This window comes from Bos javanicus, unplaced genomic scaffold, assembly GCF_032452875.1.
Source record: "Bos javanicus breed banteng unplaced genomic scaffold, ARS-OSU_banteng_1.0 tig00001600_1, whole genome shotgun sequence".
Lineage (NCBI taxonomy): Eukaryota > Metazoa > Chordata > Mammalia > Artiodactyla > Bovidae > Bos > Bos javanicus.
In genome coordinates this window covers 421,604-438,629 of record NW_026893620.1, presented here as the reverse complement: position 1 = coordinate 438,629, position 17,026 = coordinate 421,604, and the positions used below count along the sequence as shown (strand labels likewise).

The 17,026-nt window shown below is 43.9% G+C and overlaps 1 protein-coding gene across 4 annotated transcripts in view; it reads left to right on the top strand.

Annotated features, from left to right (window-relative positions):
* The window catches only part of LOC133243936 (ATP-binding cassette sub-family C member 4-like), a 590,639-nt gene that overhangs the window by 245,898 nt on the left and 327,715 nt on the right, over nt 1–17,026 (top strand). For 3 of the 4 annotated variants that reach the window (XM_061410638.1, XM_061410643.1, XM_061410644.1), the window contains 4 exons: nt 27–218; nt 9,381–9,475; nt 9,697–9,783; nt 16,832–16,928. The exons of the other annotated variant lie outside the window; for it this stretch is intronic. In XM_061410638.1, coding sequence (XP_061266622.1) covers nt 27–218; nt 9,381–9,475; nt 9,697–9,783; nt 16,832–16,928 — 471 coding nt within the window. The remainder of the gene's footprint in view (nt 1–26; nt 219–9,380; nt 9,476–9,696; nt 9,784–16,831; nt 16,929–17,026) is intronic. 4 annotated transcript variants of the gene reach the window in all.

Sequence of the window (17,026 nt, the reverse complement as noted above, 5' to 3'; positions counted from 1 at the left end):
CATGTGTGTGTTGCCGTCTGTTTCAGTCGTCACTGTTACGTGCTCTGCTGGGGGAGCTGCCCCGGAGCCAGGGGCAGGTCCACGTGCACGGGAGGGTCGCGTATGTGCCTCAGCAGCCCTGGGAGTTTCCAGGAACTGTGAAGAGTAATATTTTATTTGGGAAGAAATATGAAAAAGAACGATATGAAAAAGTAATAGAGGCTTGTGCTTTGAAAAAGGTGAGTAATGACGTTTGAGTTGCGTTTACTTGAATTTCAAATAATGATAGTGTTGATTTTAAACTACAAGGTTTGTCAAAAGTTCTTTTTAACAAAATGGAAAGATTTTTGAATGTTGCTTAATTTTTAAAGTTGGTCTTCTGGGTTTTTATGCAGGCATATTTACATATGCTGTCCTTTTAATGTTTATGGGATAATGACACTTACAGAATACCTTTGGTGGTGGGGTTTGGGGTGGGGCGGGGATTGTTTCATTCTGTGAAGTTTCATTAGCTTTTAACTTTTTTAATGGAAAGCTATAAAAATTTACAAAAACAGAGAGCACAGTGTAATGAACCCTTCATGTACCACCCCCAGCTTCAGCCAGAATCAGCTGGTGGCCAGTCTCACTGCATCTCTACCCCTGCCCTCTGCCAGCCCCACCCCCACCCCAGAGTATTGTGGAGCAAATCCTAGACCTCAAATTAATTCATCTGTAAACATTTCATTAGTTTTCTCTAAAAGATAGTAAAGACTTTGGGGCAAAAATATCACTATATTTCACCTGAAAAAATATATTTCACCTGAATATCATCAATCTGCTAGTCTGTGTTTTCATGTTTTTGATTATCTCACTGAGAAATCTCCTTCACCACTGTTTGAACCCACATAAGGTCTGCCCTGTACTTAGCTGATGCTTTCTTGTTCCCTTTCAGTCTGTGAGTGTCTCTCTCCACTTCATTTTTGACTTGTAATTTATCATTTAAGGAAACTGGAATGGTTAAACATTTCTTTTTAATACTGCATCATTTCACTGAGGGAGATTATTTTCAGAAATGGCATTGCGTTTCACGGAAATGATGAGATGAAAGGTTTAACTGTATGTTGGGATTTAAATAAGATTAGTGAATAAACGATGAGAACTAAACTGATAGGAGAATACAATTTGGCAAAAAGAAAGGGAAAAAAGTAAATAACGTTAAATACTGTGTTACTCTCTTGGGTTATAAAAGTCAGTGAATAATAGTGTTAAAGGGCTCCCCACCACCCCCACCCCTGGGTTCTGTTCAATGCAGTCTGGAATTCCAGTGTTCTCTTGTACTGTGAGGAAAAGGCAGAGACAGATCTTCAAAGGTGTGGTGGTGAAGACTCCAAACCTGCTTTGTGAGGAAATGGTAATTCTCCTCAAAAAATTACTTGAACATCATAGGTTTTATCAGGTGAGCGTGTGCGTGCTAAGTCACTTCAGTTGTGTCCGACTCTGCGGCCCTATGGACTGTAGCCTGACAGGCTTATCTATCCATGGGATTCTCTAGGCAAGAATACTGGGTTGGGTTGCCATGCCCTCCTGCAGGGGATTTTCCTGACCTAGGGGTCAAACCCTCGTCTCTTATGTCTCCAGCATTGCCAGGTGGATTCTTTACCACTAGTGCCAGCTAGGAAGCCCTGTATCAAGTAAGTAGCATTTTACAATGATATGAACAGACAGAATTGCTTGTTTAATGGGCTTGTTTCTTTATTCTGTGTTCTTGTTCATGGGTGATTGTGCGTTTGCAGAAATGATGTTAAATTAGCAGGAATGAGCTAGAGTTTTATTAAATGGTGTAGATTCCATGTAAGAAAAGAAGGGACAGCAAATGTAGAAGAGTGAGAACAGTAGCTCCCATTTATTAAGAGTCCATGTGCAAAGCCTTTTTGTCTTTCACACGTGCACATGCACACAGATAATTTAGATTTATGAGTTATTCATTCTTTATGAGTGTCTTCAATACTCCCTTCTTCACTTTATAGTTAGTATAACTGAGGCCTGGAGCAATGAGACACCTCATCTCTACATTTGCAGCTCAAGTTCAGATCCCAGGGAGCTGATGCTTTGCCACAGCCGCGTGGGGTGACTGGACCAGTAACACGGGCAGTGTTCTGGGGCTTTACCCTCCCTGGGGCAAGTGTGCAGCACAGACTCTGGTGGGAAGGGGACCTGCAGGACTGGGCTGCACAGTGATTCTTCTGTATGGGATGTGACATTTCTATAAACATGGACTGCTCTCCTGTTCTTGTGCATAGTTGGGACATGGAGTTTGGGCCTCTCATGCCCATCCCATCCTTGGCAGGAAGGGAGGCCCAGAGTGGAGAAGTAGCGGAGAGGAGAGTTCTGGCCCCAGCTTCATCACTTGCCTGCTGTCACTCTGGACATGTCCTGTTACCTGCCTGGACCTCTGATGTTTCTGCAGCAAAATGAGAACATTGGGTCAGAGGGTTTCCAGGAGGTTTTGTTGCTGCTCTGAAATGTCATGTATGACTCCAGTTAATAAGAGGTCAGCAAGGTCTTTATGATACCTGAGAACTACCTAGTAAGTTAAGAGAGCCTCTGGCTGTCTCCTTTTGGATTCCAGGTATCAGAGGATGGTCATAAGGCAATCACAGAAAATAGTAGCGTCCTGGAATTTAGTCTGGCCTGTAGACACAGAGATAGCATGTGTGGTAGAAAAGGCTTGGCCAGGCTTCCCTCATAGCTCAGTTGGTAAAGAATCTACCTGCAATGCAGGAGACCCCAGTTCAATTCCTAGGTCGGGAAGGTCTGCTGGAGAAGGGATAGGCTACCCATTCCAGTATTCTTGGGCTTCCTTGTGGCTCAGCTGGTAAAGAATCCACCTGCAATGTGGGAGATTCAGTTCGAGCCCTGGTTTGGGAAGATGCCCTGGAGAAGGGAAAGGCTACCTACTCCAGTATTGTGGCCTGGAGATTTCCATGGATTATAGTCCATGGGGTTGAAAAGAGTCAGACAAGACTGAGCGACTTTCACTTTCACTTTGGAGAGAACCAGTCCTGGGTAGTAACTCCAGATATTTGTCTCAGTTTCCATTCTTATTAAATGGGGGGAGGGTTGGGGTTACTGTAAAGACTACAGAAAATGCCTGTGAAATGTAAACAAACCAGAGTTTCAATTAATGGTTGCTATCGGTATCATTCTAACCTTTTCCTCTCCATCCATTTATCCATCCATATAAATATAACAAAGATTTCTCCTTACCCCTACATCCCCCACATCCTGGAGGAAAAGCCATAAAAATGCAACATTTATTTTTTAAAAAATATTTATTTAAATTGGAGGATAATTATAATATTGTGATGATTTTTGCCATAGATCAACATGTATCGGCCATGGGTATACATGTGTCCCCCTATCCTGAACCCCCGTCCTACCTCCCTACCCACCCTATCCCACTGGATTGCCCCAGATTACTGGCTTTGGGTGCCCTGCTTCATGCATGAAACTTGCACTGGTCGTCTATTTTACTTATGGTACTGTACATGTTTCAATGCTATTCTCTCAAATTATCCCACCATCACCTTCTCACCTGAGTCCAAAAGTCTGTTCTTTATATCTGTGTCTCCTTTGCTGCCCTGCGTGTAGGATCTTCATCACTGTCTTTCTAAAAGCAACATTTTTATATAACATATGTTAGTAGCAACTGGATGTATTATACTAGAACTTATTGAAGTAACTATTTAAGTTCATTGAGCTGAAAATTTTTCTGTAACAAAACAGGGAGACGTGAAGTAATCAGATTGCAATGTTGATTCAGGCTAATGACATCAACTCCAAGGTCTAGGAGTCAGAAGGTTCAGGAATTGAGTTTCAATCATTCTATTGACCAGATGTTTGGTTTTGTTTTTTTTGATCCTTACAAGCCTGTTTCTTCATCTGTAAAATGGAGAAAACTATCAACCTCATGAGGTTTTTTTTGAGGATGAAATGTGGTCGTCATTTTAAAGCACCTGATTGCTAGGGACCTAACAAGTACTCTGTAAATGAGTTTTAAAATAAATTAATTCTTAATTATAAGCTCATCCAGATTCTGGAAAATTATATCTATAAAATGTGACATGTAAGAAAGAAGTATTTAACTTCTTATGGAAGAGTATTTAGCTTCCATTATTCAAGTTGATATTTCTATCAGTGCTCTACACATAGTACATTATGTAAGTCAACAATAACAATATCCTGTCACCCAGTATAGTATGTAACATTTGTTACATGTTATCCTTAAGCCATTTGAAAATGTTTAGTGAACACATATTTAAAGGTATCAAATTGATAAATTCTAGTTTAATATTTTTCCACATAGATCACTTACTTGGACATTTCTTTTCAGACTGCTTTGACAATCATCAGATAATAAGTTTATTGATACTTATATGTCTAGGTATAGAGGCCTTCAAGTCTTGAGTTACTTTATTGAGTTGTCTTCATTTCACATATACCTTCAGTCACCATCTGGGCAGCATGATGTGAAAGAAAAGAAGGCTCTGAACTGACATGAGCTGGTTCAAATTCCAGCTCTTCTGTTTAACAGCTGACCAGTGATGTAACCTCACTCAGTCTCAGTTTCCTCATCTGTGAAATGGGGCCAGTACTTACTGTGCATCTTGCTGTGAGGATTAGAGATAATGAGCATCAGGGTCCAGCACAGAGCTTCATGCACAGATCTTACCCGACAAGAGTTGAGAGAAGCCATGTGCACATGTATAAATGATGGAGCAGAATAAGATGGTCCTTCATGAGACATGAGAGATGAGAGCCTTGGAAACCCAGCAGGAAGAGAGATGAGTGCAGGATGGTTTCATAGGAGAGTGGGTTTGGGGTGAGCCTAGAAAATGGGCAGGATATTGACAGGTCGTGAGAGAAAGAGCAATTCCAAATGGAAGAAAAGCTGTGAAGAAGGCAGGACCTCCTGCTGTTTGACTCTGGAACCCAGCCCTCCTCTGCCAGGGCCTCACATCTGGCCCTCATTAACCATTTCAGCAGTCTGCTCCATGGTGCTTCTACTGTAAGTCTCCACCATTGCTGAAGGGCCCTTGATGTGCTTCTGGATGGATGGCACCAAACCAGCATCGCCTTTTCCTAGTTCGCCTCTAGTTTGTGTGTCTGCTGTTCAGTGAGAATTGATTAAATTTGGGGGCTTCCCTGGTTGCTCAGACAGTACAGAATCTGTCTGAAATACAGGAAGACCTGGGCTCACTCCCTGGGTTGGAAATATCCCCTGGAGAAGAAAATGACAACCCACTCCAGTATTCTTGCCTTGGAGAATTCCATAGACAGAGGAGCCTGGTAGGCTATAGTCCATGGGATCACAGAATTGGAACATGACTGAGTAACTAACACTTACTTACTTAACTTTGAGGTAACAAATAGGAATAAGAGCACTTTCCTGTCAGTGGAAGGAACTGTAATATATGCTCAGCTCAGGCTTTTCCCCTTTAATCTAATCAGAATATGTTGGCTGACAAATCAACTCTACTTTGTTTTACTTCAAATCCTCCAAAATGTTTTTCCCCTTGGTGGCTTGTTCATATATAATTTTCAGAGTCAACAACACAGTCAAAGTATTACTACCAGACTCAGAGATAATTTCTTAGGTCCTGGAAAGAGAGACCATGAGTGCTTTTTCTAGAATGTGGTTAAGATTTCTGTATTAAAATGTGGTGCTATTTTAAGAAGAAAACCATTTGAACAACATAAAATCAAAGCATAAAAACTAAGCGGAACAGTTTGCAAGGACTCTCAACAGTGAAAGAGAGGCCAAGTAATTCTATGTGTGGGCATGAGACTGAGAACATAACATAGCTCATTTTTTCAATGAAAACCCAAAGCAAGAGATGGTATTAATTTCTGAGCTCAAGAAAGAAAGAATGTGAGGTAATTATAAATTATCACAGCAGAGCACTTGCTGCCTTTCATCAGATGCACCTCCATTAAGATTTGAGTGAGTGGAGAACCTGTGTGTGTCTGTGTCTTTATGGTTGTCAGGGAGAGTTATGATGGGAGTCTCTTTCTTCCATGGTGGTCATGTGCTTTGTATGTTATGATTCACACTGTAAACAGGGTCCCACTGTTGGCTTGGTGAGAAAATAGGAATCAGTCACCAACAGCAAGTTATAATCAACTCATGCCCATTTTTCATTTGTGGAGGTGTTCACACAATTCTTTAGATTCTCACAGCACCCTTGAGTTCAGTGACTCTGATTTCTGCAGCACGTTCTATAGCAGAGGAAAATGAGACTTAGGGAGATCAAAGGACTTGTTTGTCCTGGTGGCACCAGTGTGCTACTTGCTTTCTCCCCAAGTTTGCTGCAGTAGAGACAGAAAAGTGAGGGCTTCACCTGCACAAAGGTACTGCTGTGCATCCTATGTTGAGGCATGGGGGGTTTAGTAGATAAAACTCCAAACAAACCCTGTCTGTGACAGAATGTGCCAATTGATAATTGCAGGCAACCTAAGACTTCTAATGAAATACCATGTAACTTAAGTCTAAGGCAGAGGAACCAGCTTCATTGATATGATAAAGCCTTTCACTGTATGGATCACAAAAAAGGGTGGAAAATTCCTAAAAGAGATGGGAATACCAGACCACCTTACTGGCCCCCTGTGAAACCTGTATGGAGGTCAAGAAGCAACAATTAGAACGGACGTGGAACAGCGGACTGATTCCAAATTGGGAAAGGAGTACAAGGCTATAAATTGTCACCCTGCTCATTTAACTTATATGCAGAGTACACCATGTGAAATGCCAGGCTGGATGAAGCACAAGATGGAATAAAGATTGCTGGGAGAAATATCAATAATCTCAGATATGCAGATGACACCACACTTATAGCAGAAAGCGAAGGGAAACTAAAGAGCCTCTTGATGAATGTGAAAGAGTAGAGTGAAAAAAATTGGCTTAAAACTCAACATTCAAAAAACTAAGATCATGGCATCCAGTTCCATCACTTCATGGCAATAGATGGGGAAACAATGGAAACAGTGATAGACTTTATTTTCTTGGGCTCCAAAATCACTGCAGATGGTGACTGCAGTCATGAAATTAAAAATGTTTGCTCCTTGGGAGAAAAGCTATGACAAACCTAGACAGCATATTAAAAAGCAGAGGCATTAATTTGCCAACAAAGTTCCATCTAGGTAGGGCTATGGTTTTTCCAGTAGTCATGTATGGATGTGAGAGTTGTAGAAAGCTGAGTGCAGAAGAATAGATGTATTTGAACTGTGGTGTTGGAGAAGACTCTTGAGAGTCACTTGGACTTCAAAGAGATCAAACATGTCAATTGTAAAGGAAATCAACCCCGAATATTCATTGGAAGGACTGAAGCTCCAATACTTTGACCATCTGATGGGAAGAAATGAGTCATTAGAAAAGACCCTGATGCTGAAAAAGATTGAAGGCAGGAGGAGAGGGCATGACAGAGGATGAGATGGTTGGATGGCATCCCTGACTCTGTGGACATGAGTTTGAACAAGCTCCACGAGATAGTAAAAGACAAGGAAGGCTGGAGTGTTGCGTTCCATGGATCACAAAGAGTCAAACACAACTGAGTGACTGAAAAACTTCTTAAGCCTGATTTCTATCGCGCCATTTTGGGAATGTACTTGTCATCTATTCTCTTTTTTCCCCATAGTACCCTGGGGAAAATAGGCTGATTTGTCTATTTACTTCTTAAATAATATTCAGATATGACTTTTGATTGATTCCGAGATCCTCAAGTTACAACTTTATTTCCTTCATAGCTTTGAGTTTTTTCTGCTTTCACAGACAAGCATCTACTTAGTCCAACTGATCTGCTGGGTGTCCCTCGAGCACACTGTTTCTTTCCTTTTGGTTTTCCTGCTCAGCTTGCTCTTTCTGCTCCCATTTCTTGTACAGACCTTGTCTGTCACTCACTTTAAGTATCACTGTGAAGACTTGGGTCAGGTGTTATCCCTTCTCTGAAAGTGGGAAGCTGAGGCAGAGATCAGTAAAATGTCTTTTTAAGAGACACTCATTCCTTGATAAAAAGAAGTCCTGTGCCTTTGCCAGCCTCACACCTGTGTCTCTAGAACAGACCTTCACACTTGCATGTCCAGCTGCAATGTAACATCACCGAGAGGTCATCTCAGCTTGTCCACAAGCGAAGTCCCCTAAACCTGTACCCACCGTCTTCTCCAGCTCAGTAAATGGAGACCCTGTTCTTCCCCTTCCTTATGCCCCAAATACCACAGTCTCCTCTTACAACCCACACCCATCCTGTCAGCAGATCTTTTGGACTCCGCCTTCAACATGTGCCTGGAGTGTGACCCCATCTCTCCATTCCCACTGCTCTCACTCTGGTCCTGACCACTGTCATCTCTCACCTCGATTATTCCAGTAACATTCTCACTTGTATCTACCCACACCCTTCCCCACTTACTGTCTTTTTCTGTAAAGCACAGGAGTGATTCCTTAAAACCTCAAATAGGTCTAACCTTCCCCTCCTCTTCTTACTAGAGTGACCCCAGGGTCCTCCTGCTCTGTCTCTGCCCTCACGCCCCTCATTCTTACTCTGCTCTGCTCTCCTGCCTCCTTGTCCTGAACGTCTTGGGCATCTACCCATGGTCCCTGCATTTGCCCCTCCCTCTGTGTGGAGCAGCCTCTCCAGGTCTGCCTGAGCCTCTGCCCCTTCCCCCAGATCTGCTCACACCGGCTCTGAGCCCTCACACCCCAGTGTGGACTCATTTCCCACTTTCACTCTCCATCCCCCTGAGCCAGCTTCCTTTTCCTTCCTGTCCTCAGTACTTGTGCTCAGGTTATTTTCCATATTGTCCTCCTTCCATCATGGAAAGAAACTCTAGGAGGTTTGTTTCTTCACAACCGAGTTCACTGTGCCCAGAGCAATGCCTGTCATACAGTAGGTCCTCAGTAAATACTGTTAAAATGGTCAAATGCGTACATGCTTTCCCAAACTACAGAATGAAAACAAATAAACACTGAGTTTTGTTTTTTTTTTTTTTTTTGCATTTTCAAGGTCACAGTTTAGTTACTCTGACTTATACCCACTGCTGTCGCTTCCCAGGTCACTCGGTGGTAAAGAATCCACCTGCCAGTGCAGGAGACGCAGGAGACACTGATTCAATCCCTGGGTCAGGAAGATCTCCTGGAGGAGGAAACAGCAAACCACTCCAGTGTTGTTGTTGCCTGGAGAATCCCATGGACAGAGGAGCCTGACAAGTCCTAGTCCACAGGGTTACAAATAGTTGAATACGACGTAGCAGCCGAGCATATATGCACGTTAATCAAATACTTGTATGAGGAACTAATGCTAAAACTGTAAGATGGTAGTAGAACACAATTTATATCTTTTTCTTTTTCCCCTTTCCTATCTGTATAGGATTTACAGCTTTTGGAGGAAGGAGATCTAACTGAGATAGGAGACAGAGGAATCCCGCTGAGTGAAGGACAGAAAGCCCGGGTCAGCCTCGCCAGGTAAACGGGGTTTCAGTTGCCATCCGCCCCTCCTCCTCCGCGGCTCCTATCGGACATGAGCACACAGACCCCGCTCACCGGTGGGCCGGTGTGAAGCAGGGTCTTGGCCCTTTCCCTGGGTTTGTAGAAGAAGCATGAAGTTGTTGGACACCATCATGATTCAGAGATGAGACCCAGGGAGTGTGAAGTGTCGTCTCCTGGCGTCTCTCTATGTTTTCTAGAGCCGTGTATCAGGATGCAGACATCTACCTCCTGGACGATCCGCTCAGCGCAGTGGATGCAATAGTCAGCAGGCACTTGTTCGAACAGTGAGTTTGCTCCTGTTTTCTATCGTTTCTTCTTTTCAAGTGCCCTACAGAGATGATGGAAGAGAGCTCAGAAAGGTCTTTATGCTCCAGGAGACTCAGCTCCCTCTGCCCTGGTGTCCCTCCCTCCCCTCCCTTCCATCTGCAGAAGATCCATTGTAGAGAAATCTTGCCTCATGAAGAGGTCAGGACAGGAAAATACAGCAGGTGTTTCCAGTGTGTGGGGGCCAGTGGGGTCCATGCTTTAGAGAGTCAGGGATAGATAGCAGTTTCCCTCCTGCTACTTGCAATTGCCAGACACTCCGGGTGGATCCAGACCCCAGGAATAAGAAAGACGATATAAGGTTTTAAAATCAGAGAGAGAGACTCTATAACCTGGTACTTGGCTGCTAGTTTTTTCCCTCCATTATTTGCTTAAGGCACATTAGAAGCGAAGTTTTCAGTACTGACATAGGGCTTCCATGGAAAGACCCTGTTGGTTTATGCTTTTTATTCTATCACTTTGGAAATAAAATCTTTATTAAGTCTAGACTTAATGAAGTCTAGAATTTGAGAATCATGTATTCCACATCTGAATATGATTTCAATTATTTCATGTTATTTCATGGATGCTTACTAGAATTAATACTTAGACCTACAATGTAGTGTCACCTATAATCTGGCTTAAGTCTTGACTCTCATTCCTGTTTCTAAAATGTAGAACTTGTCAGTGGATCCTGGTTGGCTACACAATGACTAAAGTAGAACAACTCTGATTCTTTTCTGTGTATAATGTGTCCTAACGCACACTGACTGAGGCCTCTTATGGAGTCTAGACTGGCCTTTTTGAAAGCCTTGAGAACTTGTTTTTCTTCTAAAACAGCCTTCACATCTCCCCCATGGTCAGGTTGCTTGCTGTTGTTCACTTTGTTAAAGCCAGTGAGCCTTCCAGCTACACTTATAAACACCCTGCTGTGTGCACTGAGATCAATGCCTTTACAGATGTTACTGCATAAACCTCTTAGTTTACAAGAAGGATGGTGAGCCAGGAGATGGGAAGGACCCACACTGGGCAGAATAAGGGAGACTAGGACGCCCAGCTCACATTCCTGCCTCTGAGGAACCTGTCTCTATGTGGAGCTTGTTAAGACAGATGCCTGGGAAAAGCTCAGCCTAGTCAGGGTTTAAATACAGGATAATAAGTGCAGAATGTAAAGTGGAAGTGTCAGCTGGAGGCTTTCACTGAAGTTGGAAAGCTCCCTATGCCCAGGGCTGGGCAGGAAGTACCCTGGGGGCCTGAAGGCGGGGCAGGTGTGTGGAGGCTGAGACGAGGACCCAGTCCTTTGCTGAAGAAAGAGTAGAAGAAGCTCAGGTGTGGAGGGAGGCGAAAGTAAGGCTGTGAGGAAAATAGCAGGCATGTCCTTGCCTGGAGGAGGCGGGGTGTGCAGCAGAGAGGAGCTATTTGGGAATTCTCTTGGTCAGGTCCTGTGTTTCTAGAACTGTGTCTGTCCAGGCTGCTCTCATAGGACACCAGAGCTGGGTGGCTTAGAAATAACAGAAGTCTAGGAGGGAGGAGGGTTCAGGATGGGGAACACATGTATACCTGTGGCGGATTCATTTTGGTATCTGGCAAAACTAATACAATTTTGTAAAGTTTAAAAATAAAATAAAATTAAAAGAAAAAAAAAAAGAAATAACAGAAGTTTATCTCTCAAGGTTCTGGAGCCTGGAAAAATCCTAGTCAGGGTGCTGAAAATTCAGTCTGGTGAGGGTCTGATTCCTGTGGCCTCGTGTGGTGGCAGAGGTGAGGGAGCCCTGTGGTTCCTTTTATCAGGGCACTAATCCCTTGCATGGAGGCTCCACCCTCATGATCTGGTCCCTCCCGATGGCCCCACCTCCTAATACCAACCCAGTGGGGATTAGGTCTCAATAGATGACTTTTGAGGAGAAAAACATTCAGTCTATAGCAAGTTGCCACAGATGGGGGTGCTCAAAGAATAGAAATTAAATTTCTCACTGTTCTTGAGGCTACAGGTTCAAAGTGTGGGTGGTCTGGTTTCTCCTGAGACCTCTCTCCTTGGCTTCTGACCACATCCTCTCGCTGTGTCCTCGCACGGTCGGGGTTTTCTCTACTTGCAGTGAGCAGGGGCTACTCTCTAGTGGTGGTGCGTGGACTTCTCATGGTGATGGCTTCTCTCGTTGCAGAGCCCAGCTCTATGGTATGTGGGCGAGTAGTTGTGGTTCCTGGGCTCCAGAGCACAGGCTCAGTGGTTATGGTGCATGGGCTAGGTGTTTTGTGCATGTGGGATCTTCCTGGACCAGGGAAGAATCCCGTGTCTTCTGCACTGGCAGGTGGATTCTTTGCCACTGAGCCAACAGCGAAGCCCCCTTTTGTATATTTTTGCTTATATGTCTATTGCCTTAGAAGACTGACCAAAGAAAACATAGGTATAGTTTATGTCACAGACTGTTTTGCCTGTGATCTCTACTGGGAGTTTTATGGTGTCATGTCTTATGGTTAAGTGTTTAAGCCATTTTGAGTTTATTTTTGTGCATGGTGAGGGGGTGTGTTCTAACTTTATTGATTTCATGCTTGTGTCTCTGTCCTTGTGTCTTAGTCTCTTCATCTAAGCACACCAGTCAGATTAGATTAGGTCCAGTATAATTAAGGGTAATGATTACCTCTTTAAAGTTCATGACACCAAATTCTAAGGTACTGATGACTCAGGTGACCACATGTGAATCTGAGGGGACGTGACTGATTTACAGCAGGTCCAGAATAGCAAAGCAGAGACTTCAGCAGAGTCAACAAATGTGAGAGGGAGACCTGTGAGGAGCTCTGGGCTTTGGACACTAGTAGCTGGCTAGGAGCTAGGATTCCACGTCCACTAAGCGGGCGTTGTTAGACTTTGGTGGAACCTGCCCTTGTATAAAACATGCTTAGTGTTGGGGTGATAAAAGATTTGTGAAGATGGATGGTGGTGATGGTTGCACAGCAATGTGAATGTACTTAATGCCACTGAGCTGTATGCTTAAAATAGCAAAAATGGTAAATTTCATGTTAGGTATATTGTAACACACATACAAACCTGAATAGTAGCACAGAATCCTTGAGAACAAGAGGGAACAGGGCAGATGACACATGGCATGGTCTCCAGCTCTCTGATCTGACCCCCCTTTCCAAGCCTGTCCTGTTCATGACTTGATGAATTTTCCCTTAGAAAAGTGCCTGTGTCTTGTCATGAGTTCAGTGACAGGAGCTTGTGCTGTGACAAGGATTCCCCACCTCCACCCTCCTGGCATCCTGAGTAGCTCAGCCTCCTTGTTCCTAGCACCCCACCCTGAGCTCACAAATGTGTGTCACCCTGTCTTGTGAGCATCTGCACAAGTTCTCCATCACGGCAGGAACAGATTCTGCTGGTCACTGCATCTGTGTCACAGGGAGGGGAGAGCAAGGCATTTTGGTGCCAAGTACATGGTGCTGATTGCAGAAGTTCTCCTGAGTTCTTTTTCAAACACTGGAGATATTTATAAAATCCTCTCAAATATTTTGAGTATACTGCTTTGGATATATACTTGATAGAAGCAAGCTTAAGACTGTTGTTTGTAATCAGAACCACATTCTCTAGGGAAAGTTAAAGCAGAGAGCGTGAAAGCAATTTAGGAAACCACTCAGCAGCAACTGGAGAGTGTTCTCAAGTCAGAGAATCGGATGGAACAATATGCTGTGAGATATGGTGGTCATGTGGAAGCTTAGTCATAAAGAGGGTTTTATATTACAAATGAATGACTTACACTTCTGCTGCCGTTAAGTTTCCTTCAGTCATGAATTTATATCCAAGGTCATGACTTTTATAGCTTTATGCTGTGAACACAATGGCACCCCACTCCAGTACTCTTGCCTGGAAAATCCCATGGATGGAGGAGCCTGGTAGCTGTAGTCCATGGGGTCGCTAAGAGTCGGACACAACTGAGCGACTTCACTTTCACTTTTCACTTTCATGCATTGGAGAAGGAAATGGCAACCCACTCGTGTTCTTGCCTGGAGAATCCCAGGGACGGGGGAGCCTGGTGGGCTGCCATCTACGGGGTTGCACAGAATTGGACACGACTGAAGTGACTTAGCAGCAGCAGCAGCTGTGAACACAGTGGATTCTATCAGCTACAGAAGGTGAGGGCCTTATGTGAACTGATGCAGTCTTAGCTGTGTCCAGCCATGGATCCCATCCTGGTTCAGCCCCACATCACTAGACCCCTGCCTCCTGCATCATCAGATCTTGGGGTCTGTCCTGATCAGACTCCCATGCTGCTGTCTACACAGCTCACCCACCTGCTCCAGCCCTTCATGGACACACCTCCCCCTACCTCACCTCCACCCACCACCACATTCACAAAGCAGCTCCAGGTCCTCAAACAAACAGGCTTCCTTGCTGTCTGCTCCCATCAGCCTTTCCAGTTCATCTGCACACCCACTCGGTGTCCAGCTGTGCTGGCTCTGTGGGGCTCCTTTCTCACCCCTGTCTGTCTGTACACACTGGTCCCTCTGTCCCAGAGCCAGGGAGCAGTGCACAGGACACAGAAGGAAGGTGGAAGAAGGGACCTGCCATTCCCTCCTTCTCCTCCAGGGGCCGCCCTGCCCTTCGTCTTCCCACAGCCCTCAGTGGGTGCACTTGACCATTTATGAGTCCCCCTGCCACCCATTGTAGCTCAGTTGGGAAAGAATCTGCCTGCAGTGCAGGAGACCCGGGTTCGACTCCTGGGTCAGGAAGATCCCCTGGAGAGGAAAATGGCAACCCACTCCAGTATTCTTGCCTGGAAAATCTCATGGACAGAGGAGCCTGGTGGGCTCAGTCCATGGGGTTGCAAGAGTCAGACAGACACGACCTAGCCACTAAACCACCACCACCGCCTGCCACCCATAAACTATGAATGCGGGAAGGCACCTCAGCCCAGCGTGTTCTGTCCCAGGAACCCTGCACCTGCTGTGCCTTCTTCCAGAATGTTTCCCCAGAGAGTCACAGGGCTCCCATGTCTCCACATCTAAGACAGCAGCTGCTCTTCTTTTTCCTTCAGAGCACAGGTCACAGCCCAATAGCACATTTTCTATACTTGTTCAGGGTGTCCTCTACATGGTGCAGAGTATTGTCTTCTATCTTGACCTGTGGGTGGGTCCTCAGCACTTAGGACAGTGCCTGGCTCCTCAGCAAACCTCTGCTGATTGAATGAATGGAGGTGGGGACTCTGTCTGTCTGATTTGTATCACCTCCACCACAGGATGTGTCCCCTCTTAATACAGCCCTTATATAGGATTATATGTGGGATCATAGAATTAACACAGCCTTTATATAGGAATAACTGTTATTCAACTGGTTGCTGACTCAATCATTTCTATGGCATGACTTGGAAATCTTTACAAACTTGGAAAATAGTGTATTTTTCTAGTGATATGGATAAAAGCATCATTTATGAAAAATTCAAAGGCATTAAATGATCTCTTCATTGTAATTATTTGTATTACCTCATTTGTGATGGGATGTTAGGAAGAAAACATCTTAAAACTTTTTGGTTGGTTCATCTTGGACACAACACCCTGTCAGATTTGATTAACATCCACTTTTAGGGATTATTGGCAGGCAATTATGAATCAAGGAGAAAAAAATCTGTTTTAGTACTAAATTTGAAAAGGTGTTAGTCAAGAAACTTAGGTATGAATGCTGAGCTAACTAACACATGTGAAAATGTAAAAATGAATCCTTTTGGACTTAGCGAACATATGGTATATGTGTTTACATTCCAGAGTCTTGTTTTTGATCACAGACTCAGTGTCCAGAGTGTCTCCTCAAGAGTTTTCTGACCCAAGTCCAAAGCACGTGACCACTCGTGGTTAGAGAGAAGTGGAAAAGAAAGCTGACATTTGCTGAGTAGGTTGGTGATTTGATTTCTCAGAACATGTGGATGAGTTGTTTGATCTTGTTTTGAGATGAAGAAACTGAGGTTAAGTTGCTCATCTGATGTCAGGCTCATGAGAGGGACTGAGCTGCAGCCTGCTGCCTCCAGACTCTCCATCTGATTCACTCATAGGCTGAGCTCTGGCCCAGGTTCCTGCGATTTGCTCTGCAAGGGGCTCGGGCTCCCAGAGTACCTGCCTGGAGCCCTGCCTGTGGTCACTGGGGCCCCAGACCCACTAGCTTCCCTGGAGGAGTTGTGGACTTTGTGGGATGACACTGGGGCTGAGTTCCTAGGGGTCTACATTTGAAATGTAGGAGTAGTTTTTTTTTTTGTTTGTTTGTTTGTTTTTTACTGTGAAAACAATTTAAGGTTGAATAGTGAGGGGTGTCTTGACTAAGAGAACTGGTGGGTGCTCTGAGCCATTGGGTGATTTCCACTGTGATTTGGGCCATTTGGATTCTGTTTTTTTACTTTCGTATGTGGAAGGTGTTAACTCCAAAAGAAAGAAGACTTGCTTCCTGGATGGAACTGGGAATGCTGTAGTGACTGATGGAGGCCCTGCTGGCATTCATTTTCTATCTGATATTCTTTAGGAACACGTGTCTAGCAAATGCACTCTGGCAAAGATGACCAAGAATCTATTAATTTTTTGTTGTGAATATTTACATCATTAATTATAAATAATCACCTAGAAAGCAAAGAATGTACACATTTTTAAATGACATGGACCCCTCTTCTCTCATTCCCGAATAGCAATAAAATAGTGTTTTAGTTTAGTCAAGTTTTGAGATCTCAGTATTACTCAGTTGTTCTCCTTTATGAAACATGTAAATAATTGTTAAGCTGAGTTTTAGAGGAAAAAACTTGGCTGTTTTTGCCTCCTTCAGTAGACTGGTTTTAAGAATTTTTAATAGCACTAGATTCAAATTTGCTGCTGATAAATTTAAGTACCTATTTGGATTAATTGATTTATGTTTATTTAATTTTTATTATTGATTTGATATTTAAACTAAAGATCTTTCACTGCTGCGTGGTCTTTGTCTCACTGTTTTCAAAATATAAGTTTTCAGTTTGAGGCACTCCATTAATGTGCTTTTGCTTACTGTGCCTTTTACCCTTGTAGGTGTGTTCGTCAGGCCTTGAAGGAGAAGATCACAATTTTAGTCACTCATCAGTTGCAATACCTAAAAGATGCAAGTCAGATTCTGATATTGAAAGATGTAAGTAATTTCTAGAAATCCATGGAATTGCTAGCACTCAGGTGTGTTGAAGGACAGACCTCCCTGCAGGTCACTCTCCTTGGGTTCATGGTAAATGC